General features: G+C 39.7%; 1 protein-coding gene across 1 annotated transcript in view; it reads left to right on the forward strand.

Moving 5' to 3' along the window:
* Positions 1-696: 696 nt before the first annotated feature.
* PNPLA8 (patatin like phospholipase domain containing 8) overlaps positions 697-27,359 on the forward strand; it is a 132,823-nt gene continuing 106,160 nt past the window's right edge. Inside the window, exons 1-4 of the mRNA XM_053719201.1 lie at positions 697-769; positions 1,202-2,255; positions 4,495-4,644; positions 10,013-10,164. Coding sequence (XP_053575176.1) covers positions 1,227-2,255; positions 4,495-4,644; positions 10,013-10,164 — 1,331 coding nt within the window. The 5' untranslated portion in view covers positions 697-769; positions 1,202-1,226. The remainder of the gene's footprint in view (positions 770-1,201; positions 2,256-4,494; positions 4,645-10,012; positions 10,165-27,359) is intronic.

Below are 27,359 nucleotides of genomic sequence, written 5' to 3' on the forward strand. Positions count from 1 at the left end.
TAGATATCTATTATTATTATTATTTTTATTTTTTTCACTGGCTTCCAGGGGATGTGTGACTGTCTCCACTATTTTTTAGCTGTCTCCTAATCTTCATTTAAAGAAATACTAAACCCAATTTTTTTCTTTCATGATTCAGATAGAGCATGCAATTTTAAGCAACTTTCTAATTTACTTCGTTCTCTTGCTTTCTTTCTTTTAAAAGCAGGAATGTAAAGATTAGGAGCCATCCCATTTTTTGGTTCAGAACCTGAGTTATGCTTGCTTATTGGTGGCTGAATCTAGCCACCAATAACCAAGCGCTAGCCAGGGTTCTGAACCTAAAATAGTCCCAGCTCCTAAGCTTTACATTCCTGCTTTTAAAATAAAGATAACAAAGAAAAATTGATAATAGGAGTAAATTAGAAAGTTGCTTAAAATTGCATGCTCTATCTGAATCATTTTGGTCATAATACATTTAACTGAGGTGAATGTACTCATAAAATTAGTAAGTTTGAAACCAGTTTCTTGAAAGCTTCTTTACTAGGTATGTAGCAATCTTACTATCTAAATGCTCTGTTGTACAACACATGACGTTCAGCTTGCCTGACACATTCTTTAATAATGCCTGTCTGCTGACACTGTTTTGTCCTATGGAAAAGAAGGTGTAAATAACACACATGAACATGATTGGAAATTGAGTCAGGGGAGTGTCAGGTTAAAGATAGCTACTTAGACGATCTGAATTAGTTTTCTGATTGCAGTTCTACTCTGTGTTCTGTAATGAAATGTAAGTAATTTAAATATGACAAAAACAAACAGAACAAACATTTTGCTTGTGTAAATGTTTTTGTAGTTTATAATATGTTTATTGATGAAAACAAAGCTTAACATAATGAAGCAGATTTCAATGAAATAACTCTTTGGAAATACATAACATACCTAATGTTTAAAATACTTTTCAGAAACTTTAGAAACATAACCATATATTTGATTTTGGCTGATTTTTATTGAGCACAGTGTGTTTTATCCATAGAGTAAATGTTTATTATATTGTTAATAATATGCTACTGTGTTAGATGGGTAGAAAAAATAAATAAGGTCTCTATTATACGACACTGGTATTGGGGGGGCACCAGTTTTAAAAGTGTACTGTCTAATCATATAGTCAAAATATAGTTCATATCGCATGCTAACCTTGGTATCTATGTTCTCATTTTAGATAAGAAAACAAGCGTTTTCAAGTGATGTCCATATTAATCATTTTGGATACCCGATTTTGCTTGTTGGCTACACGGAGTAGTGTTTGGCTGAAACAGGACTTTAGGATTATCTGTACCAGCTGCAATTTATTTGGTATCTCATCAAGGGTTCACTTTATTAACTTTACAAATTTTTATCAGAAGGGACGCGTGTTCAACAAAGCTGGAGAATGGAAAGTGCATGGTTTTAAATATCAACCAAGTACTTTATCTGAACATAGAATTTTTAAATTTAGCACAAAAAGTTCAAAAGGAAAAATCCTAGCTAGTAATTCTATGTCCCGAATTAAGAACACTCTTAACTCAGTGTCTAAGGCAGTCTCTAGCACTCATAATGAAATAGTTTCACGCATTTCTCGGCCAAAGCCAAATCCTGCAACTATAGAAAAATCAGAAAACGTCCAGACAAATTTTGGGAATGCAACAGAATCTGAAAGTAGTGACACAAAAACTGATACGAATAGCAAAGTTCACATTTCCGAGCCAAGCAACATAGCAGATTCTACCTCTGGTAATCTAAGGGAGAGCTCAGCAAATTTTCCAAAGGAGAACAACAATCTAAATAGTGGCCTGTTCCATGTTGGCTATATCACTACAAACTTTGGGGAGTCTTACAACATTCTGGCCGGTCATATAAACCGATATTTTGGCAGTGAAACCAGTATGGAGAAGACCAAAACCTCAGAGGAAGTAAACAATATGCATGGTTCATCATCTACGGATGAAATCACTGAAAAAGAAAAGGATTTAGATGTGCCAATATCTGACCCTACCAATGTATCTGCAAAGAAGAGCATTTCCAACTTCATAACAAATCAGTCCAATAATGTACAAGCTTTTGTGGGTAGCTACTTTGGTGGTCTAGTTCCAAAAATGAGATCTGAAACAAAAAATGCAATAGATGAAAAAGAACAAAAGCCTGAAGAAATAGAGAATAAAAGTGATCAAGAAACCAGTAAAGATGCTAAAAGTTCAGAGGACCGAGCAAAGAGGTTGTCCCTTCAGAGGGAAAAGGTAGGACATTAAAGTCAAAATTAAACTTTCATGATTCAGATAAAGCATTGTATTTTTTTTCTCTTAAAGTACCAATTTACTTCCATTATGAAAATGTACACAGTCTTGTTTTGTGCACACCTTCTGAGGCATCAGCTACTAAGCATGTGCAAGAGTCTGTCATTGGCTGATGGCTTTCACATGATATGGGGGACATGGAGATGAAAGGAAATTTGTGGGGATGTTCATTCTGCAGATTCAAGCTGCTGAATGCGGAAGAAGTCGTAATTTGGATGTTTTCAGAGCTAGATTTCTACTTGTGAATTTGCACAGATGTTCGTGTGTTGCACTTTCACAAAAATAAATCCGGCTCCAAAAAGAGCCGAATACAGTGAGCGAACGGCCACCTTCTTCCACATTTGGTAGCTAACAATAATGCCAAATGCACATCCCTAGGAATTTGTCAGCAAAAAATGTAGTGCTTGTTTGAAAATCAAATTAAGTGTTGCTGCATTTTTTTTTATTTTTATTATTTTTTTATTATTTTTTTATTATGACATTCTCCTGTATTTAATAGATCTTTTTAATTGCTTTTTACACAACATAATTGGGGGGGGGGGCTCCATAGGTTTTATTTTGGATTAGTGAATTGCTTTTTAATTTCAGGTGGTGGATAAGCTAGTTATTCATGAGTTTTGTTTCAGCATTTTTCATGCTCGCATATCTATCACTATTTTAATAAGAGTTAATTTATTTAGTTAGATTTAAATTATATTTAACTTAGGGGGGTGTTAGTGTTAGGTTTAGACTTAGCTTTAGGGGTTAATCCATTTATTACAGTAGCGGCGAGATTCGGTCGGCAGATTAGGGGTTAATAATTGAAGTTAGGTGTCGGCGATGTTAGGGAGGGCAGATTAGGGGTTAATACTATTTATTATAGGGTTATTGAGGTGGGAGTGAGGCGGATTAGGGGTTAATAACTTTATTATAGTAGCAGTGCGGTCTGGTCGGCAGATTAGGGGTTAATAAGTGTAGGCAGGTGGAGGCGACGTTGAGGGGGGCAGATTAGGGGTTAATAAATATAATATAGGGGTCGGCGGTGTTAGGGGCAGCAGATTAGGGGTACATAGCTATAATGTAGGTGGCGTTGGTGTACGGAGCGGCAGATTAGGGGTTAATAATAATATGCAGGGGTCAGCGATAGCGGGGGCGGCAGATTAGGGGTTAATAAATATAATATAGGGGTCGGCGGTGTTAGGGGCAGCAGATTAGGGGTTCATAGGGATAATGTAGGTGGCAGCGGTGTGCGGTCGGCAGATTAGGGGTTAAAAAAATTTAATAGAGTGGCTGCGATGTGGGGGGACCTCGATTTAGGGGTACATAGGTAGTTTGTGGGTGTTAGTGTACTTTAGAGCACAGTAGTTAAGAGCTTTATAAACCGGCGTTAGCCCAGAAAGCTCTTAACTACTGACTTTTTTCTGCGGCTGGAGTTTTGTCGTTAGATTTCTAACGCTCACTTCAGCCACGACTCTAAATACCGGCGTTAGAAAGATCCCATTGAAAAGATAGGATACGCAATTGACGTAAGGGGATCTGCGGTATGGAAAAGTCGCGGCTGGAAAGTGAGCGTTAGACCCTTTAATGACTGGCTCCAAATACCAGAGGGCGGTAAAAACCAGCGTTAGGAGCCTCTAACGCTGGTTTTGACAGCTACCGCCCAACTCTAAATCTAGGCCTATATGTTTAACTTCTGTAAAAAAAAATATAAATAATAAACAGCTCAAACTCTGCACTTGTTAACTTATAATGTGTTAAAGCTTCAACGCTTACTTGATAATCAACTCAGAGAAAGGGGAAAAATTCTATTTGTCTTAACTAATTTGCTTCATTCTTTTTGTATCTTTTGTTTAAGTTGCACCAATGCACTACTGTGAACTAGCTGGGGATAACTGGGTAAACCAGTGACAAGACGCATACAGTATATGTGCAGCTACCAATCAGCAGCTAGTTCCCTGTAGTGCTTTTCTGTTCTAGACTCTATCTAGGTATGCTTTTCAACAAAGATACCAAGAGAACGAAGCAGGTTATATAATAGAGTTCAATCAGATTGTTTAAAAATGTATGCTTCATCTGAACCTCAAAAGAAATTTTTTTTGGGTTTCATGTTCCTTTAAAGATATATTAAATATTTATATTTTCATCTATGTAGACACATATCCTGTTAAAGTTCTGACTAATTGCTTCTCTCTAACTGTCTTAGATTATTGCCCGGGTGAGTGTGGATAACCGAACAAGAGCTTTAGTACAGTCCCTACGAAGAGCCACTGATCGTAGACTATGTATCAGCCGTGTAGAGGAGCTGAGTTGTCACCTGTTAGAGTTTCCAGAAACCAGGGGTGTCGCTGTTAAGGTAAAGTATGAATGGCCATTTGTCATCCATTTAAAAAAACATACAAATCTCAATATTACTTTACCTTTAAAGGGACGCTGAACCCAAATTTTTTCTTTCATGATTCAGATAGAGCATACAATTTTAAGCAACTTTCTAATTTACTCCTATTAGCAAATGTTCTTCATTCTCTTGGTATCTTTATTTGAAAAGCAAGAATGTAAGTTTAGATGCCTGCCCATTTTGGTGAACAACCTGGGTTGTTCTTGCTGATTGGTGGATACATTCATCCACCAATAAACAAGTGCTGCCCAAGGTTCTGGACTTTATTTTTCAAATAAAGATAGCAAAAGTACAAAGAAAAATTGATAATTGGAGTAAATTAGAAAGTTGCTTAAAATTGCATGCTCTATCTGAATCATGAAATAAAAAAATTTGGGTTCAGTGTCCCTTTAAGCAGTAGCTTACATCATGGTGCCCATTGTTAAAGTGACAAAAATATATTAGACACTTAAAGGGACATTGTACTCTAATATTTTCTCCCTTTATGTGTGTTCCTAATCATCCATTTTACCTACTAAAGTTTATTAAATTGTTTACACATACGTCCTTTACCTTTATTTTCTCATTTGAAATAGCTGATTTTGTCTATTGTATCCCCACCTATACTGAACATTTCTGAACTTAAGTTCTAGGTGCAAAAAATATGTAAACAAGAAGGTTTAAATAAAATAATACTCCAAGTGGAGGCTGTGTTCTCTCTAAGGGCCTGGTGATCAAACACTCGCCGCCATGGAGAGAAATCTCACACAATCTTTGGTGGCTTTTTCCGAGCATTATATTTTAATGTAGGTGTCTCTCCTTCACATCCAGAACCCCTGCATAGCTAGATAAACAGCTCTCATGTTAAAGTTTGCTTTTAAAAAAATAGTTTGAGGGACCTGGAAGAACTGACTAGTTCTTTGGGCCTCAGTATTGACCTTTGAGTAAACCGTAATAAACAAGACTTTGTGTAAATAATACAATTAAGGTATTCTCTCCCTAAAATATCAGACCACTGTATTGGGTTGTAGTTTCAGTTAAATTAAACAGTTAGTTATTTCAGATACAAAAATATACCTAAAGGAGCAATTCCTCATTAATTTAAAACTGCAGCTGGTATAACAAGTAGTTGGAAACACATTAAGAAGAAACCACTTTAACAGTACACTGTCCCTTTTAAAAACTGTAATAATAATTACGTATGCTTAAAGGGACAGTCTAGTCCAAAATAAACTTTCATGATTCAGATAGAGAATGTAATTTTAAACAATTTTCCAATATACTTTTATCACCAATTTTGCTTTGTTCTCTTGGTATTCTTAGTTGAAAGCTAAAGCTAGGAGGTTCATATGCTAATTTCAAAGCCCTTGAAGGCTGCCTCCTCTCTCAGGTCATTTTGACAGTTTTTCACCACTAGAGGGTGTTAGTTCATGTGTGCCATATAAGATAACTGTGTGTTTGGCTAAAATGGATGTCTGTCAAAAGAACTGAAATAAGGCGGCAGTTTGCAGAGGCTTAGATACAAGGTAATCACAGAGGTAAAAAGTGATGTTGGTTGTGCAAAACTAGGGATAGGTAATAAAGGGATTATCTATCTTTTTAAACAATAAAGATTATGGTGTAGACTGTCCCTTTAAGAATACAGATGGCTTTTATCAGTGCAAAATAATAAAAATGTAAGATTAATTGTAGAGTTCTTGTATATTAATTTTAAAGTCTTCAGCATATTATTAGTTTCCATAAACAGTTTTTCAAAGGTAGAAGTAGCATGGATATATTTGGATACGAGAAAGAATGCTCTGATATTTGTGGGTATTTCTACTACCGCCAACAGTTTGCGTGATATGTAGGCAGCTGGGAGCACTCTCACATTATTTACGCCCGTTACATTAAGCCTGTTGTTTTTGGTTTGTTGCGTTTATTTTAAATTAATTAGTTTTATTTTGAGTTACTTTTTTTTCTTGTAAAAAACCCCAAATATGCTAGTTCATTTTGGCTAAATTTATTGTGGATCTGTTTTTTAAAGGTTTCCATTTTTTGTTGTTGTTGTCATTGAGACCAGTGCCAAGTCGTATGTGTCTTTTTGGATTGGCTGGCTTTGGAAATAATGATAATTTATTAATACAAATGGATATATATTATTAAACCTAAATGTAATAAACTGTTATATTGTGTTTATTAAACCAGTTCATTTGCTTAATATGTATGTTCCTATTTAAGTAATTAAACAGAATAGTGAATGTGAAAAGTGCATCTTATTTATTTGAGAATGCATCAAGGTATTTTGGTAATAGTCTAATTGATCTTTTGGAATCTTAGGACAGAATAGGGCATTTTGAATGACAAACTCTTTCCCTCCCTAAGATTATTTAGACTATTTTGATTTATTGGTTGGTTGGTGATACATTTAAATGATGAGTGTATGTGTCAAGATAATATAGAAAGGACACTCAACTGCTGTGTTTACCTAGCTCCCAGTAGTGCATTGCTCTTGTGTATCATGTCCCTATAATTTAATAAGTTATTAGTTAAGGAGTTCAAGGTATTGCAATTTAATTTCAACTTTGTTTGTTGTACCTGCTGTTTATGTATATACACTGATCAACCACAACAATAAAACCACCTGCCTAATATTGTGCAGGTCCCCCTTGTGCTGCCAAAACAGCTCTGATGCGTTAAGGCATGGACTCCACAAGACCTCTGAATGTGTCCTGTGGAATCTGGCACCAAGACATTATCAGCAAATCCTTTAAGCCCTGGGGAATTTGGAGGCCAAGGCAACATTTTTAACTCTTTGTCATGTTCCTGAACATTTTTTTGCAGTGTGGCAGGGTGCATTATCCTGCTGAAAGAGGCCACTGATATTAAGGAACACCATTGCCATGAAGGGTGTACATTGTCTGTAACAATCTCTAGGTAGGTGGTATGTGTCAAAGTAACATCCACATGAATGCCAGGACCCAAGGTTTGCCAGCAGAACATTGCCCAGAGCATAACACTGCCTCCACTGGCCTCCCTTTTTTCATAGTGCATCCTGCTTCCATCTCTTCTACAGGTAAATGGTGCACACGCACCCGGCCATCGACCTGATCTAAAAGAAAACATGATTCAAAAGACCAGGAAACCTTCTTCCATCATTCTATGGTCTAGTTCTGATGCTCGCATCCCCATTTCGGCAGTTGACAGGGGTCATCATGGACCGGTTTGCGGCTAAGCAGCCCCATATGCAGCAGACTGCGATGAAATGTGTGTTCTGACACCTTTTATCATGGCCAGCATTATTTTTTTCAGCATTTTTAGCTACAGTAGCTCTTCTGTGTGATGGGTTAGCCTTCACTCCCTACGTGCATCAATGAGCCTTGGGTGCCCATAACCCTTAACGCAAGTTCACCAGTTGTCTTTCCTTGCACCACTTTTGGTAGGTACTGACCACTGCATACTGGGAACACCCCATAAGACTTGCCGTTTTGGAGATGCTCTGACAAACACTATTTGGCCCTTGTCAAAGTCACTCAGATTTTTTCACTTGCCCATTTTTCCTGCTTCCAATACATGAAATTCAAGAATTGAATGTTCACTTGCTGCCTTACATAGCCCACCCTTTGACAGGTGCTTTTGTGACGATATAATCATAAGATTATATGTTATTCACTTCACCTGTCAGTGGTTTTAATGTTATGGCTGATCAGTATAGTTGTTTCAGAGAGGAAGTTGGTTTTCATTTAGCAAACGTGGTTGTGCTAACTTACAGCACCTCCAGCCAATTTCTAAATACATTTGAGAAGATGTAAATATTTATGCAACTATTATGCAAAAATCCTGCAGTCTTGAAGTTGCCTTATGTCCATTAACAACATCCTGAAGAGGTCAAATGTTTACACATAATAAAGGAACACAAAATTAGTCACGTTTTGGTAATAATGAGAATCTGTTTCCCAAGTTTTAAAAACATTCTCTGGGGAACACATCAGAGTCATGTAAACCCAAAATTCCCATTTGCAAAATGTTTACAAAACATGGAAAATTAATTTCATTCAAAATATCACACTTGAAAAAAGCTTTTTTTTCTGATTTCACACTAGAAAAAAATGAACATGACCTTTTTTGTTACCTCAATACTTTGACACAAATTATAAATATTTTGTTTCTGTCAACAATCAAACCTTTATTGTTGGTTTTTAAAATAAGTGTTAAAATATTAAGGGCGTGGTACTAATTATAGTATTTAGGGCGTGATAACTTTTTGGCAATGAGTTGCCTGTTATTACTCTAAGAGAAACTAATCCCCAAGGAGAGAAACATTCAACCAAAGGACGACCAAAAGCATAGAAGCCCCTATCCCAGTACAAACTACTTTTTGCCCCTTTGTGCCTATGGAAAGAAACCTGAGGTTGCCACTTCTCTCGTTCAGAGGGGGACTGCAGGAGAGTAAGAATTGTTGTGTTGGAGCCAGTCTTTCCTTCAGGACACCATGATGGCTGGCTCTGTGGAAATAAAGCAAGGTGCAACATAGGAGTCTGTGTGCTATCCATAAAAAAACTAAACAAAATTCTCAAGTAGACTTTACCCTTGTGAAAAGCAAATATAGGCAATGGGCCCATTTGCTATTGGCCGTGCAGACAAAGTTCCCAACTTGCTCATATTCATCTTTGCGGCAAATGCTACCTGTATGTACCATTACGCACTCAAGCGAATGTGTAATGCCGCCCCCTTTTCTCATGTGATCAATCATGTGAGAGAAAGGACTGTCAATCACCCCGAGCGCGTGTGTTCGGGGTGATTTCTCTCCACCAACTCAGAGATGGCAGAGAGTGTAAGAAGCAGCAGTCTACTTCTTACATTGCAGGAAGCAGTCCCACAAGGGCTCTAAAGCAGCTTACGTTGCTTAGTACATAGAGCCTAAAGTAGCAAAAGTAATAAACTACTAAAATATACTGCATACAGGAATCAGTACAAAATCACTCTTATGTGTGTCTGTGAAATTCTTGCATTTTTCATGGAATTATCTTTTTTTTTTCTTTAACTTCCTTCCTCTTTTTTTTTCTTTTCCATCACAAATAAAAACTTTCCTGCAGTATATCAGTCTGAACACCTGCCTAAGAAGCCCAGCCCTTTAATAGCCATAAACTTCCACACTAAATTACATGGCAACACGTGGCCCACTCCAGGCCAAAACATACATCTAGGGTTTGTCATATTTCCCATTCAGAGATGAGAGAAACTGGATTTAACATTTTCTTATAGCTGTCAAATGTATGCAATGAAATCTATGAACAGTTGGGCATAATTATTTTGATTATTAGCTTCTTTTTTTTTTTACAGCTTATATTTATTTATTTTATTTCAGGAAAAAGTCATTCCTTGCTTGCTGCGACTTCGACAAGCACATGACGAAACGCTTCAGGCTGCTGTTAGGGAAGCTTTAGCCTTAATAGGGTATATTAACCCTGTTAAAGGCAGAGGAATCCGAATCCTCACTATTGACGGTGGAGGAACTAGGTAAGGAATGGAAAATATTATTGTATTATTTTGAGTGAGAAAGAAGATAAAAAAAAAAAAAAAAATCATTGTTAATTAGTAACAAAATTTTTAAATAAAAATGTATTGTGCTAGGTAATAAACCTTGCTTAACTGTGAAAAAAGAAAGATATAAAACAGTCTTTCATTGTAATAAAAATAAACATTTTTTATATACTATTTGTGCAGTGTACATTACTTCTTGTCACAGCCCTAAAAGGGGCATATTTACCTTGGTATCTTCTAGAGTATCATGAACTGGCTTAGTGTTTAGTGAAGGCAAGAGAAACAGGCAGCCAGTTTTGCCCATGCTCAGCAGAAGACAGAATGCTACTTAAGTTACCAACATGTCATGAGGTCAGGGACTACATTGAGAATTTCTAAGTGCTCATTATGCAAGAAAGGAGTAAGTGGTTTACTTTGATTTAGTATATTTGTTTTACTGAAGGAATACTGTTTAATAAAGCAGCAACAACTATTGAAAAAAATCTCTCCTCTCTCTCTCTCTTTACTTTTGTTCTCTGATCTATTTCATCTTAATATCTATATATCCATATAGATAATGATTAAAAAAACTAGATGTATTTATAAAGACATTTATAAAACCCTAACAAATAAATAGCCTATATAAAGTCCTTTTATGCACACAATCTGTAGGTGCCTTGTAGGGTTAAGTCCGTTCCATGAGTACACTAGAAACCGATATGACAAATTCTCTTAGGTGCAGTCAACTAATGACATAAAAGCATATATCCACTCTCACTCTTAGGTATAGAAAGTTCCGCCAAAGTACTCCTTTAACGGGACAGTATACACAAAAATAATTATGGGCTTTTTAAATAAAGATTTTAATGTTAGCGAACTTTGTAATTTACATGTATTACTTATTTTGCATCTAAATCTCCTAAAAATGGGAAAAACATTGCAGGGTGTTTCACTGCGTATGCATACTTACGCTCTACACTAAAATCACTGAGCTAGGGTTTTCCCCTCACTCCCTAACTATTGTGTCTGCAGCCAGAAAGTCACTAACTGACATTCCTGGCTCACTGATGCCTGAGCTGCCCTTACAACTATGAATCCTGTTAAGATATTGCTTCTTATGTGTAATATCAGAAGAATAGGGCATATATGCACATATCAGCATAAGTTCAACAAACTCTGTATGTCTTCTTACTCCCTCACCTTACCGGCGCGTCTCACACACAATCTCCTTCACCCAGGATATGTATACAGATGCAGTAAAACACCCTGCAAGTTTTTAAAAGATTTATACTCAAAGTAAGTAATTCATTTAAACTGCAAAATGTACCAACATCCAAAGCTTTATTTAAATAGCCCATAATTATTTTTTTGTATACTGTCCCTTTTTAAATGCTGATAAAATGTCATATGCAGTCTAAAATATCTTGGTGTCTGATCATTCCAAGCCACACAGCTCTACTCAAAAGGCCTAGGCCGCAAATGAATAGAACACATTAACAAATTATGGAAGCTGCACAGGAACAAACCTATCAATGCGTTTTGTATGTTATCCTTTATCAAGCTCATTATGAGAACAAGTGTTTATATAAATACATTTCCTTACTAAGATAGGGAGAGTCCACGGCTTCATTCCTTACTGTTGGGAAATACAACACCTGGCCACCAGGCGGAGGCAAAGACACCCCAGCCAAAGGCTTAAATATCACTCCCACTTCCCCAGAAGATTTGGAGAGTCTTGAAAAAGGGTATCTGCCCTTCGAGATAGGACTGGAGTTTTAAGTAGTCATGTCAACCTCTCAGTGAGAGTATTGATAAAAGTTAGAGTCTAGAGATGCAGAGAGAGTTTTTCTGCGAAACCATCCAGACTACTGCTACCAGCTCCTAAGCAATCAGTGTTGACGAATTTCACTGCCTGCTTTCTATCACTCAAGTCCATGTCGGGAGCGCTGCTATAAGACTGTCACACTTGAAAGCCACGCAGTTTCAAGCGGCGATATCTGCAGCCCTCAGTGCATTACCTCGCTCTAACAAAACCAAGAGAAAGGTTAAACATAGTTCTCCTGACCCAGAGTCATCTAAATATTTAGCGGATTTAGCTATTATGTCCCAGTTATCCGATGAGTTAACCTCTGTAGCTTCAGAGGGTGAACTTTCTGGGTCGCAGTCCTTAGAGTCTAAGCCTCCTGCTGTGAAGGAACCGTCCTTTAGCTTTAAAACTGAGCACTTGCGTTTTTTATTAAAAGAGGTTCTGTCTAGGTTAGAGGTTCCAGAGGCCACGCTGGCTGAAGAACCTATGATACCTAAATTAGAGAGAGTTTACAAAGAAAGGAAAGTTCCCTTGACTTTTCCTGTGCCAGTTAAGATGGCGAACATTAAGAATGAATGGGAAAGAATTAGTTCTTCCTTTTCCCCCTTGTCTACTTTAAAAAAAGTTGTTCCCGGTCCCGGACTCTCAACTGGATTTGTGGGGCTCCATTCCTAAGGTGGATGGTGCTATCTCTACGCTTGCTAAATGTACTACTATACCTCTTGAGGGATAGTTATTTGTTCAGAGAGCCGATGGATAAGAAAATGGAAACCTTTCTGAGAAAGATGTTTCAACATACAGGATTTTTGTTTCAACCAGCGGCTGCAGTTGCCGCGGTTGCCGGAGCAGTTTCCTACTGGTGCGACTTTGTTGGAACTCATTGAGGTGGAGTCTCCCCTTGAGGATATTTTAGACAAAAGAATGATCAATTCTCAGAGCTTTAATTCTATCTGTTATGCGAACATGCAAATTATTCACCTAAATGCAAAGGCCTCTGGCTTTGCGGTCCTAGCCCGCCGGGCGCTCAGGTGGAAGTCTTGGTCTGCGGATATGACTTCTAAGTCCAGACTCCTTTCTCTTCCCTTCAAGGGAAAGATTTTATTTGGTCCAGGCCTGGACTCCATTATTTCTGCGAGTACCGGAGGCAAGGGTGCCTTCCTACTGCAAGATAAGAAGATCTAAGGGACGACAGTCTTCTAATTTTTGTTCCTTTCGTTCTGACAAATCCCAACGACAACAATCCTCCTCCAAGCCCGAGCATCCAAAGAGTACTTGGAAGCCGGCTCAGTCCTGGAATAAATCTAAGCAGAATAAGAAGCCCGCCGAAAACAAAGAGATAATAAGGTCCATCCTTCCTTTAATTCAGGAGGGCCTGTTTATGACCACTAAAGATCTGAAGGACGCTTACCTTTATGTTCCAACCCACAGAGAACACTTTCAGTTCCTGAGGTTTGCATTCCTGGACCAGCACTTCAGTTTATTGCCCTTTCGTTTGGCCTAGCTTCTGCTCCTAGAATCTTTATGAAGGTTCTGGGGGCTCTTCTAGCCGTTGCCAGAACTCAGGGTATTGCAGTAGCCCCGTACTTGGATGATATTCTGGTGCAAGCACCATCCTTTTGTCTGGCAGTAGAATTCTCGGAGTCCCCTCTCAGTATTCTTCGATCACATGGATGGAAGATAAACTTGAAAAAGAGTTCTCTTATCCCAAATACCAGGGTGGAATTCCTGGGTACTATAATAGACTCCATATCCATGAGGATATTTCTAACATACCAGAGACGTTGCAAGCTAACTTCAGCATGTCTTGCCCTCCGGACCTCCTTGAGTCCCTCTGTGGCTCAATGTATGGAGGTGATTGGTCTCATGGTGTCCTGCATGGACATCATTCCTTATGCCAGGTTCCGTCTTGGACCTTTACAACTGTGCATGCTGAGGCAGTGGAACGGCGATCATTCAGATCTGGACAGATTGTATTAGATCCGGTCAAGATAATCGCTCTCTTGGTGGCTCTGTCCAGATCATCTGTCCCGAGGGACATGCTTCTTAAGACCATCCTGGGAGATTGTGACTACTGACACAAGCGTATCTGGATGCCAGGAAGGCACAGGGGTTGTGGACTCAGGAGTCCTCCCTCCCGATCAATATTTTGGAACTACGGGCAGTCTTCAATGCCTTGAAGGCTTGGCCACTTCTGGGTTCATCCCAGTTTATCAGATTCCAATCGGACAATATAACCTAGGTGGCTTACATCAACCATCAGGTGGGGGAACGAGAAGTTCCTTTAACGATCAAGGAAGTATCTCAGATTCTGGAGTGGGCGGAGGCCCACAGCTGTTCGCTGTCAGCAATCCACATTCTGGGTGTGGACAACTGGTAAGCAGATTTTTTCAGCAGGCAATCCTTCCATCCAGGGGAGTTTGCAGAGATATGCAGCAAGTGGGGGACGCCGGAGATAGATCTCATGGTGTCCCGTCTCAATACCAAGCTACCCAGGTACGGGTCGAGGTCAAGGGATCCCCAAGCGGATCTAATATATCATATATCTTTTTTTCCTCCATCACCGATTCTTCCTCGAGTGGTGGCTCCCATCAAGCAGGAGCAGGTATCAGTAATCCTGATTGCTCCATCGTGGCCGCGATGTGGTTCACGGATCTAGTGGGGATGTCCTCATCTCCTTGGAAGTTACAACAAGGTCCATTTGTTCATCAAAATCTAGATTCTCTGAGGCTGACTGCTTGGAGATTAAACGCTTAGTCTTAGCCAAAAGAGGTTTCTCTGAGAGTGTCATTGATATTCTTATTCAAGCTTGTAAACCAGTTACTCAATGTATCTACCACAAGGTGTGGTGGACCTACTTATTCTGGTGTGAAGAGCGTGATTTTTCCTGGCACAGAGTTAAGGTTGCACTAGAGACTGGCTGAGCTTCCAGACGTGCAGTCCTTTGTTAAGGCTCTGCAATGTGAGCCCCCTTATCTGATTTTTTCATGCAGATAAGGCAGTTTTACGTAGTAAATTAGGTTTTCTTCCTAAGGTTGTGTCAGATTGCAACATCAATCAAAAGATTGTGTTTCCTTTATTGTGTCCTAATCCTTCCTCATCGAAGGAACACTTACTTCACAATTTTGGATGTGGTTCGCGCCTTGAAGTTCTATCTTCAGGCTACTAAGGAATTTGGACAATCTTCCTCTTTGTTGTCTATTCGGGGAAGCGTAAGGGGCAGAAGGCTACTTCGTCTTCCCTATCTTTTTGGTTAAAGAGTGTCATCCACTTAGCTTACGAGACATCGTCCTCCTGAGAGGATAACGGCTCATTCCACTAGAGCAGTGGTTTCATCTTGGGCCTTTAAGAATGAGGCCTCTGTGGATCAGATTTGTAAGGCGGCTACCTGGTCCTCCTTGCATGCTTTTTGAAAATTTTACAAATTTGATGTTTTTGCTTCAGCTGAAGCAGCTTACGGGAGAAAAGTTTTGCAGACTGTGGTACCCTCAGAATAGGGTCCGCCTCTTCCTTTTTGTTCCCTCCCGTTATTCATTCAGTGTCCTCTGGAGCTTGGGTATAGTTTTCCCAACAGTAAGGAATGAAGCCGTGGACTCTCCCTATCTTAGGAAGGAAAACATAATTTATGCTTACCAGATAAATTCCTTTCCTTCCGGATAGGGAGAGTCCACTGCCGCCGCCCATTTTTTTTCTTGTCTATGGGCGGTCCAATATTTATTTTATTCTTCTGGCACCATTCATACCCTAATGTTTTTCCTACTTTTTCTTGTTCCCTCAGCAGAATGACTGGAGTAATGAGAAACAGGGAGGGATATTTAAGCCTTTGACTGGGGTGTCTTTGCCTCCTCCTGGTGGCCAGGTGTTGTATTTCCCAACAGTAAGGAATGAAGCCGTGGACTCTACCTATCCGGAAGTAAAGGAGTTTATCTGGTAAGCATAAATTATGTTTTTTAATCATTTCAATATGGTTATATATAATTTTTGTTCAATGGTATCTGGTGCTTCATTACATCCCCCATCTTTTTTTTTTTTCTTTTTTTTCTTTTTTTTCTTTTTTTTTAACAATTTAAGCAAGGTTTATTGCCTAGCTCTAATAAGATTTTTGTTGTTGTTGAGTATAAAGGAACTTGTTTTTTCTTAATTGCTTTGGTGAATATATCTGTGTGCTTAATTACTTTTTTTACTTTCAAATTCATTGGTAAGACAACTGATTTGTAAAATGTTTCTTTTTCTGTACAGTACTTTTAAGATGCTAGAGCAAAGCCTTAGAAGTGGAAAAACGTCAGTTGAATTAAATGCAGCACATGAAAAAGCTGAAAAGTAATCTTTCAAAGAACCAAATAGCTTCATGTTTGTGCTAGCAACTTTCATATCTGTATTTAAGTGATCTGCAGCATGTTTTGTAGGTGCAGGATGCTATACTGCATGTTCTTGGGAGGCACACAGTCATGTGTTTTTTTTTTTGTTTTTTTAAATTCTACTTGTTGTGGCAATTTTAAATCCAGAAGGCACATCATGTCTAGGTCCCTTTTAATTCTGTTATCCTGACGTAAACTGCATGCGACTACAGGTCCAATTACAAATAAATAAACTAAATCAGTTTGCATAGTCTTTCAGGAGGGCACATAATGGGATTCAAATTGTGCTCAAATTACTTAATAAGATATAGACATAGCAATTTAAAATTAGTTTTGTAACACTAGTAGTTTCATGTTCAGGTATGGGTGGAATATATGCTTCTTGTCTGGGAAATTTAGACATCTTCAAGGGGCTATGTACCTCACCCTTCCTGACAGCATTTGTTCACATATAGCTTTATATAGAATTCATTTTTGAGCAAGAAAGCTAATATTTATTTAAAGAGAAAGAAAATTAGAATTTTGTTTGAGACAGAGAAATATGCTTTCTGCCAAACATGACCCCAGGAAACACTTTCAAATGACACTACTAGAGTGTGGTGATATCAATTTATCATTCTTTTCTCTTGTTAAGTGTATCCAGTCCACGGATCATCCATTACTTGTGGGATATTCTCCTTCCCAACAGGAAGTTGCAAGAGGATCACCCACAGCAGAGCTGCTATATAGCTCCTCCCCTCACTGCCATATCCAGTCATTCTCTTGCAACTCTCAACAACGATGGAGGTAGTAAGAGGAGAGTGGTGTATTATAGTTAGTTTTTTAACTTCAATCAAAAGTTTATTTTTAAATGGTACTGGAGTGTACTGTTTCATCTCAGGCAGCATTAGAAGAAGAATCTGCCTGTGATTTCTATGATCTTAGCAGAAGTAACTAAGATCCACTGCCGTTCTCACATATTCTGAGGAGTGAGGTAACTTCAGAGGGGGAATGGCGTGCAGGTTTTCCTGCAATAAGGTATGTGCAGTTAACATATTTCTAGGGATGGAATTTGCTAGAAAAATGCTGCTGATACCGGATTAATGTAAGTTAAGCCTAAATGCAGTGATTTAATAGCGACTGGTATCAGGCTTATTAACAGAGATACATACTCTTATAAAAATGTAATATAAAACGTTTGCTGGCATGTTAATCATTTTTATATATGTTTGGTGACAAAACTTATTGGGGCCTTGTTTTTTTCCACATGGCTGGCTTGATTTTTGCCTAGAAACAGTTTCCTGAGGCTTTCCACTGTTGTAATATGAGTGGGAGGGGCCTATTTTAGCGCTTTTCTGCGCAGCTAGAATTACAGACTGAGACACTCAGCTTCCTTCTGCATGATACAGGACATCTCTGAAGGGCTCAAAAGGCTTCAAAAGTCGTGTTTGAGGAGGGTAACAACCACAGTAGACCTATGGCAGTTGTGACTGTGTTTAAAAACGTTTTTGTCATTTATTATTCCGTTTTTGGTATTAAGGGGTTAATCATCCATTTGCAAGTGGGTGCAATGCTCTGCTAACTTGTTACATACACTGTAAAAATTTCGTTAGTGTAACTGCCTTTTTTCACTGTTATTTCAAATTTTGTCAAAATTTGTTTCTCTTAAAGGCACAGTAATGTTTTTTATATTGCTTGTTAACTTGATTCAAAGTGTTTTCCAAGCTTGCTAGTCTCATTGCTAGTCTGTACAAACATGTCTGACACAGAGGACACTACTTGTTCATTATGTTTAAAAGCCATGGAGCCCCATAGGAGAATGTGTACTAAATGTATTGATTTCACCTTAAACAGTAAAGATCAGTCTTTATCTATAAAAGAATTGTCACCAGAGGGGTCTGTCGAGGGGGAAGTTATGCCGACTAACTCTCCCCACGTGTCGGACCCTTCGCCTCCCGTGTGGCTTACATCAATCATCCGGGTGGAACAAGGAGTTCCTTAGCGATGATCGAAGTAACCAAGATAATCCAGTGGGCGGAGGCTCACTCTTGCCATCTGTCGGCAATCCACATTCCAGAGGTGGAAAACTGGGAAGTAGATTTTCTGAGCAGGCAGACCTTTCATCCAGGAGAGTGGGAACTCCATCCGGAAATATTCTCCAACCTGATTCTCAGATGGGGTTGGCCGGAGTTGGATCTCATGGCATCTCGTCAGAATGCCAAGCTTCCGAGGTACGGGTTCAGGTTCAGGGACCCCCAGGCCGAGCTGATAGATGCCTTGGCAGTTCTTTGGTCCTTCAGCCTAGCATATGTATTCCCCCCCGTTTGCGCTCCTTCCCCGGGTTATTGCTCAAGTCGAACAGGAGAGGGCTTCAGTGATCCTCATTGCTCCTGCGTGGCCTCATAGGATTTGGTATGCCAATCTGGTGGACATGTCATCTCTGCCACCTTGGAAGCTGCCATTGAGGAAGAACCTTCTCATTCAGGGTTTCTTCCACCACCCGAATCTAGTTTCTCTGCAGCTGACTGCTTGGAGATTGAACGCTTAATTTTATCCAAGCGAGGTTTTTCTGATTCGGTCATAGATACCTTAATTCAGGTGCGTAAGGTGGTTACTAGGAAGATTTACCATAAGATATGGCGCAAATATCTTTATTGGTGTGAATCCAAGGGCTACTCATGGAGTAGAGTCAGGATTCCTAGGATTTTGTCTTTTCTCCAAGAAGGACTGGAGAAGGGGTTATCAGCGAGTTCTCTAAGGGGTCAGATTTCTGCCTTATCTGTTTTGTTGCACAAGCGTCTGGCAGCTGTTCCAGATATTCAATCTTTTTGTCAGGCTTTGATTAGAATCAGGCCTGTGTTTAAACCAATTGTTCCTCCATGGAGTTTGAATTTAGTTCTTAAAGTTCTTCAAGGGGTTCCATTTGAACCTATGCATTCCATAGATATTAAGTTGTTATCTTGGAAAGTTTTGTTTCTTGTTGCCATTTCTTCTGCTCGAAGAGTGCCTGAGCTTTCGGCTTTACAATATAATTCTCCTTACCTTATTTTTCATTCGGATAAGGTGGTTTTACGTACTAAACTTGGTTTTCTTCCTAAAGTTGTTTCGGACAAGAACATTAATCAGGAGATTGTTGTTCCTTCTTTGTGTCCTAATCCTTCTTCTCAGAAGGAACGCCTGCTACACAATTTGGACGTAGTCCATGCATTAAAATTTTACTTACATGAGACTAAAGATTTTCGTCAATCGTCTTCTTTATTTGTTTTTTGTTTTTTCAGGAAAACGTAAGGGTCAGAAAGATACGGCTACCTCTCTTTCTTTTTGGTTGAAGAGTATCATCCGCTTTGCATATGAGACTGCTGGACAGCGGCCTCCTGAAAAGATTACGGCTCATTCCACTAGGGCATTCAAAAATTATGCATCTGTTGAGCAGATTTGCAGTTCTTCAAGCAGTGGTGCCTTCTGTTTAGGTTCCCTGTCTTGCCCCTCCTTTTTCATCCGTGTACTATAGCTTTGGTATTGTATCCCACATGTAAGGATGAAATCCGTGGACTCATCGTGTCTTTAAAAAGAAAAGAAAATTTATGCTTACCTGATAAATTTGTTTCTTTTTAGACACAATGAGTCCACGGCCCGCCCTGTTATCTGAGACAGGTTTTTATTTTGGTTAAACTTCAGTCACCTCTGCACCTTAGCTTTTCCTTTCTCTTCCTAACTTCGGTCGAATGACTGGAGTGGGAGGGAAGGGAGGAGCTATATATACAGCTTTGCTGTGGTGCTCTTTGCCTCCTCCTGTTGACCAGGAGGCGTAATCCCACAAGTAAGGATGAAATCCGTGGACTCATCGTGTCTAAAAAGAAACAAATTTATCAGGTAAGCATAAAATTTCCTTTTTTTCTGTAAAATAGCAATTTTTATACCATGCATAGAAAATTCCAAAGAACAGAACAAAAAAATTACATTATGAATGTTTGATTAGGGGCAACTAAAATGAAGACCTGCAGAGTAAGAAAAAAGCATTCGACATAACAATGTAAACAGTACAATGACACATTTAAATTCCCAAATTAGTAGTAAGACATGTAAGTACAGGTAGAATTGATTAACTAAATATAATATGAAACATACAACCACAAGAAAACTAACACTGTAAAAAACATGATTAGACCAATGACAAATATGCTATAAAAGTGCAGATAACTGCTGATCAGAGTCCAGGGATTAATCAGGCTGAACATCACAACTTTCTTTTACAGCAAACAATTTGCTGTCTTGACGAGTTCCATTTGCTCGTTGTTGCTAAGGATCTAGCAACAGTGCATAGTTATATGGGATTGTTATATATATTTACGTAACAAAATGTTGTATTAATGGAATTATGAATATTAATAATCAATCATAAAATTATCGTCAGCAATACCTCCAATTAATATAATAGAATCTTGTCAATACACCCCAGTGAAACGTTATATAATTTCTGTAGTGTATTCCAAAATGCTATGGTATCTAGATATTATGACGATAAAATTATTATAAATATTAATAATCTCAAATTAAATTAATTTAGTTCTGACCAGTTAATCTCTATAAACATTGTCTAGTTGTTACAATATCCTATATCAAACAGGCTATAAAAACCTCTATATTAATTAATATTCATTAAATTATCTGGTACCTATGTATTATGGACACAATATAATCTTTATATCTACCTTAACCCAAAACAAATTAATTATCAAATACTTCAATTAAAGTTTACTTGAATAATTTATAACATTAATCCAATGCCAAAATATGGGTTAATGATTTAACACTTGATTAACTAAATGTATCCCAATGTTATATTAAGAATCTTAGCTCAAATTCAATAAGTTTGATGGAATTTGCTGGAGATTATTATTCAACGACTGGCCAAAAATAGCTTTATATCACTTCAAATAACAAACCAGAGATATTTATAACTTATCAACAAAATAGTAAATTTATGTGCAATTCTTAAGAGATTTCACAGTAAATAACAAACATGTATTTATAAATATGGACCTCAAACCCCTCTTCCTAATAAAAAGGTTACTTGGCACTAATATATTTAATATATGAAGTACACTAGTCTATTTAAAGGGACAGTCAACACCTGAAATAACTTTATCCCATACCTTCAATCAGCCAAAGACAATGCGCCTGCACCACATCCCATTTTCAACACCTCTAACGTTATACTTGTAATCGTCCAAATCACATACGTTTTTCTAACAGAGATATGGCAGCCAAGCTCCTCCCCCTCCTCCTTCGTCCCCTTCTTTACTAAATGCCATGCTCGTTCATGTATGAACCGCTGACTCATGCACATTTAAAGTTCTGTCAGTTTTCAAGCCCAAATCAGAAGTGCAAGCGTGAATGCATGTTAAGAATCCAGCCGAGGATTTGATTCTGATTGGCTGATTCAATTACACTGAAACCTACTACGTCACGGTGGGGGGAGTTTGGCTGCCATATCTCTATTAGAAAAATGTTTGTACTTTGGCCGATTACTCGTATAACGCTAGAGGTGTTGAAAATGGGATGCGGTATATATATATACCATTTCATTTAATAGGAATACATGGTACATCTGTGGACACCACTCCAACATTGAGTGCATAATACTATATGATCCAATTCATAGCACAAATTACATAGGCATTTATACACCAGTTATATTTGGAACCTCATTGGTTTATCAGATGTATGTAATGAACATGCACCATCTCATCCCTTCCTACAACTCTCCCTCCTTTTACTCCTCACACCAAACTTCACAAAAGCATTATGTCATTAGATCAGCAACAGCTTGCTAATTCCCTCGAACCTCTCCTCTCGTCCATCTCCTCCTTTTCCTGCCCTGACCAATCTATCTTCCACTATAATTCCACCCTTACATCGGTCCTTGACAATCTGGCCCCTCTTACCATTGCTCGGAAATCACACCCTACCTTCGCAGTTGTTCCCGTACTGCTGAGCGGCACTGGAGAAAATCTTGGAGTTTAGCTCAAAAAATCTTCTCTTGATCCAACCTCCCCATTCAACTACTGCCCTATTTCCCTACTCCCTCTTGCCTCAAAGCTTCTCGAAAAGCTAGTATATGCACGCCTATCCCATTTCCTTACATTAAACTCCCTCCTCGTCCCACTGCAAGCTGGATTTCGTCCCCATCACTCCACAGAGACAGCAATCATTAAGGTTACCAACGACCTACTTACAGCAAAATCAAAAGACCACTTCTCTCTGCTTATCCTCCTTGATCTGTCCGCAGCCTTTGATACTGTTGACCACCCTCTTTTGTGCCAAATTCTCCAAACCTTTGGCATTTGTGACACAGCCCTCTCGTGGTTTTCTTCCTACCTGTCAAACAGTACCTTTTAGTGTAGCCTTCTCTGGGGCCTCCTCTGACCCATCACCACTTTCTGTTGAGGTACAGCAAGGCTCTGTCCTTGGTCCCCTTCTCTTCTCAATCTACATGTCATCTTTAGGTTCCCTAATAAAGTCCCATGGGTTCCAATATAATTTGTATGCCGACGACACCCAAATCTACTTCTCTTGCTATCTCCTTCCTTGCTAACCCGTGTCACTAATTGTCCTTCTCACATCTCTTTTTGGATGTCCTCTCACTACCTCAAACTAAATCTCTCCAAAACTGAGCTCCTTATTTCTCCAACATAGGTGTGTCCGGTCCACGGCGTCATCCTTACTTGTGGGATATTCTCTTCCCCAACAGGAAATGGCAAAGAGCCCAGCAAAGCTGGTCACATGATCCCTCCTAGGCTCCGCCTTCCCCAGTCATTCTCTTTGCCGTTGTACAGGCAACATCTCCACGGAGATGGCTTAGAGTTTTTTGGTGTTTAACTGTAGTTTTTATTATTCAATCAAGAGTTTGTTATTTTAAAATAGTGCTGGTATGTACTATTTACTCTGAAACAGAAAAGAGATGAAGATTTCTGTTTGTAAGAGGAAAATGATTTTAGCAACCGTTACTAAAATCGATGGCTGTTTCCACACAGGACTGTTGAGAGGAATTAACTTCAGTTGGGGGAAACAGTGAGCAGACTTTTGCTGCTTGAGGTATGACACATTTCTAACAAGACGATGTAATGCTGGAAGCTGTCATTTTCCCTATGGGATCCGGTAAGCCATTTTTATTACATAAAGAAAAAAAGGGCTTCACAAGGGCTTTTAAGACTGTAGACATTTTCTGGGCTAAAACGATTTATATATAAGCATATTTTATACTTCATAGCCTTGAGGAATTATTTTAATCTTGGGAATTATGTAAAATAACCGGCAGGCACTGTATTGGACACCTTATTCTCTAGGGGCTTTCCCTAATCATAGGCAGAGTCTCATTTTCGCGCCTCTATTGCGCACTTGTTTTTGGGAAGCATGACATGCAGATGCATGTGTGAGGAGCTCTGATACATAGAAAAGACTTTCTGAAGGCGTCATTTGGTATCGTATTCCCCTTTGGGCTTGGTTGGGTCTCAGCAAAGCAGATACCAGGGACTGTAAAGGGGTTAAATATAAAAACAGCTCCGGTTCCGTTATTTTAAGGGTTAAAGCTTCCAAATTTGGTGTGCAATACTTTTAAGGCTTTAAGACACTGTGGTGAAATTTTGGTGAATTTTGAACAATTCCTTCATACTTTTTCACATTTGCAGTAATAAAGTGTGTTCAGTTTAAAATTTAAAGTGACAGTAACGGTTTTATTTTAAAACGTTTTTTGTACTTTGTTATCAAGTTTATGCCTGTTTAACATGTCTGAACTACCAGATAGACTGTGTTCTGTATGTGGGGAAGCCAAGGTTCCTTCTCATTTAAATAGATGTGATTTATGTGACACAAAATTTAGAGAAAATGATGCCCAAGATGATTCCTCAAGTGAGGGGAGTAAGCATGGTACTGCATCATCCCCTCCTTCGTCTACGCCAGTCTTGCCCACACAGGAGGCCCCTAGTACATCTAGTGCGCCAATACTCCTTACTATGCAACAATTAACGGCTGTAATGGATAATTCTATCAAAAACATTTTAGCCAAAATGCCCACTTATCAGCGAAAGCGCGACTGCTCTGTTTTAGAAAATACTGAAGAGCATGAGGACGCTGATGATATTGGTTCTGAAGTGCCCCTACACCAGTCTGAGGGGGCCAGGGAGGTTTTGTCTGAGGGAGAAATTTCAGATTCAGGGAAAATTTCTCAACAAGCTGAACCTGATGTGATTACATTTAAATTTAAATTGGAACATCTCCGCGCTCTGCTTAAGGAGGTGTTATCTACTCTGGATGATTGTGAGAATTTGGTCATTCCAGAGAAATCATGTAAAATGGACAAGTTCCTAGAGGTCCCGGGGCCCCCCGAAGCTTTTCCTATACCCAAGCGGGTGGCGGACATTGTAAATAAAGAATGGGAAAGGCCCGGTATACCTTTCGTCCCTCCCCCCATATTTAAGAAATTGTTTCCTATGGTCGACCCCAGAAAGGACTTATGGCAGACAGTCCCCAAGGTCGAGGGGGCGGTTTCTACTCTAAACAAACGCACCACTATACCCATAGAAGATAGTTGTGCTTTCAAAGATCCTATGGATAAAAAATTAGAGGGTTTGCTTAAAAAGATGTTTGTTCAGCAAGGTTACCTTCTACAACCAATTTCATGCATTGTTCCTGTCACTACAGCAGCGTGTTTCTGGTTCGATGAACTAGAAAAGGCGCTCAATAAAGATTCTTCTTATGAGGAGATTATGGACAGAATTCATGCTCTCAAATTGGCTAATTCTTTCACCCTAGACGCCACTTTGCAATTGGCTAGGTTAGCGGCGAAAAATTCTGGTTTTGCTATTGTGGCGCGCAGAGCGCTTTGGCTAAAATCTTGGTCAGCGGATGCGTCTTCCAAGAACAAATTGCTTAACATTCCTTTCAAGGGGAAAACGCTGTTTGGCCCTGACTTGAAAGAGATTATTTCCGATATCACTGGGGGCAAGGGCCACGCCCTTCCTCAGGATAGGTCTTTCAAGGCCAAAAATAAACCTAATTTTCGTCCCTTTCGCAGAAACGGACCAGCCCCAAGTGCTACGTCCTCTAAGCAAGAGGGTAATACTTCTCAAGCCAAGCCAGCCTGGAGGCCAATGCAAGGCTGGAACAAAGGTAAGCAGGCCAAGAAACCTGCCACTGCTACCAAGACAGCATGAGATGTTGGCCCCCGATCCGGGACCGGATCTGGTGGGGGGCAGACTCTCTATCTTCGCTCAGGCTTGGGCAAGGGATGTTCTGGATCCTTGGGCGCTAGAAATAGTCTCCCAAGGTTATCTTCTGGAATTCAAGGGGCTTCCCCCAAGGGGGAGGTTCCACAGGTCTCAATTGTCTTCAGACCACATAAAAAGACAGGCATTCTTACATTGTGTAGAAGACCTGTTAAAAATGGGAGTGATTCATCCTGTTCCATTAGGAGAACTAGGGATGGGGTTCTACTCCAATCTGTTCGTAGTTCCCAAAAAAGAGGGAACATTCAGACCGATCTTAGATCTCAAGATCCTAAACAAGTTTCTCAAGGTTCCATCGTTCAAAATGGAAACCATTCGAACAATTCTTCCTTCCATCCAGGGGGGCCAATTCATGACCACGGTGGATTTAAAGGATGCGTATCTACATATTCCTATCCACAAGGAACATCATCGGTTCCTAAGGTTCGCATTTCTGGACAAGCATTACCAGTTTGTGGCACTCCCGTTCGGATTAGCCACTGCTCCAAGAATTTTCACAAAGGTACTAGGGTCCCTTCTAGCGGTGCTAAGACCAAGGGGCATTGCAGTAGTACCTTACTTGGACGACATACTGATTCAAGCGTCGTCCCTTCCACAAGCAAAGGCTCACACGGACATTGTCCTGGCCTTTCTCAGATCTCACGGGTGGAAAGTGAACGTAGAAAAAAGTTCTCTATCTCCGTCAACAAGGGTTCCCTTCTTGGGAACAATAATAGACTCCTTAGAAATGAGGATTTTTCTGACAGAGGCCAGAAAATCAAAACTTCTAAACTCTTGTCAAATACTTCATTCTGTTCCTCTTCCTTCCATAGCGCAGTGCATGGAAGTAATAGGTTTGATGGTAGCGGCAATGGACATAGTTCCTTTTGCGCGAATTCATCTAAGACCATTACAACTGTGCATGCTCAGTCAGTGGAATGGGGACTATACAGACTTGTCTCCGACGATACAAGTAGATCAGAGGACCAGAGATTCACTCAGTTGGTGGCTGTCCCTGGACAACCTGTCACAGGGGATGAGCTTCCGCAGACCAGAGTGGGTCATTGTCACGACCGACGCCAGTCTGGTGGGATGGGGCGCGGTCTGGGGACCCCTGAAAGCGCAGGGTCTTTGGTCTCGGGAAGAATCTATTCTCCCGATAAATATTCTGGAACTGAGAGCGATATTCAATGCTCTCAAGGCTTGGCCTCAGCTAGCAAAGACCAAGTTCATACGGTTTCAATCAGACAACATGACGACTGTTGCGTACATCAACCATCAGGGGGGAACAAGGAGTTCCCTGGCGATGGAAGAAGTGACCAAAATCATTCAATGGGCGGAGACTCACTCCTGCCACTTGTCTGCAATCCACATTCCAGGAGTGGAAAACTGGGAAGCGGATTTTCTGAGTCGTCAGACATTTCATCCGGGGGAGTGGGAACTCCATCCGGAAATCTTTGCCCAAATCACTCAATTGTGGGGCATTCCAGACATGGATCTGATGGCCTCTCGTCAGAACTTCAAGGTTCCTTGCTACGGGTCCAGATCCAGGGATCCCAAGGCGACTCTAGTAGATGCACTAGTAGCACCTTGGACCTTCAAACTAGCTTATGTATTCCCGCCGTTTCCTCTCATCCCCAGGCTGGTAGCCAGGATCAATCAGGAGAGGGCATCGGTGATCTTGATAGCTCCTGCGTGGCCACGCAGGACTTGGTATGCAGACCTGGTGAATATGTCATCGGCTCCACCATGGAAGCTACCTTTGAGACGAGACCTTCTTGTTCA

Source organism: Bombina bombina, chromosome 6, assembly GCF_027579735.1.
Source record: "Bombina bombina isolate aBomBom1 chromosome 6, aBomBom1.pri, whole genome shotgun sequence".
Classification (NCBI taxonomy): domain Eukaryota; kingdom Metazoa; phylum Chordata; class Amphibia; order Anura; family Bombinatoridae; genus Bombina; species Bombina bombina.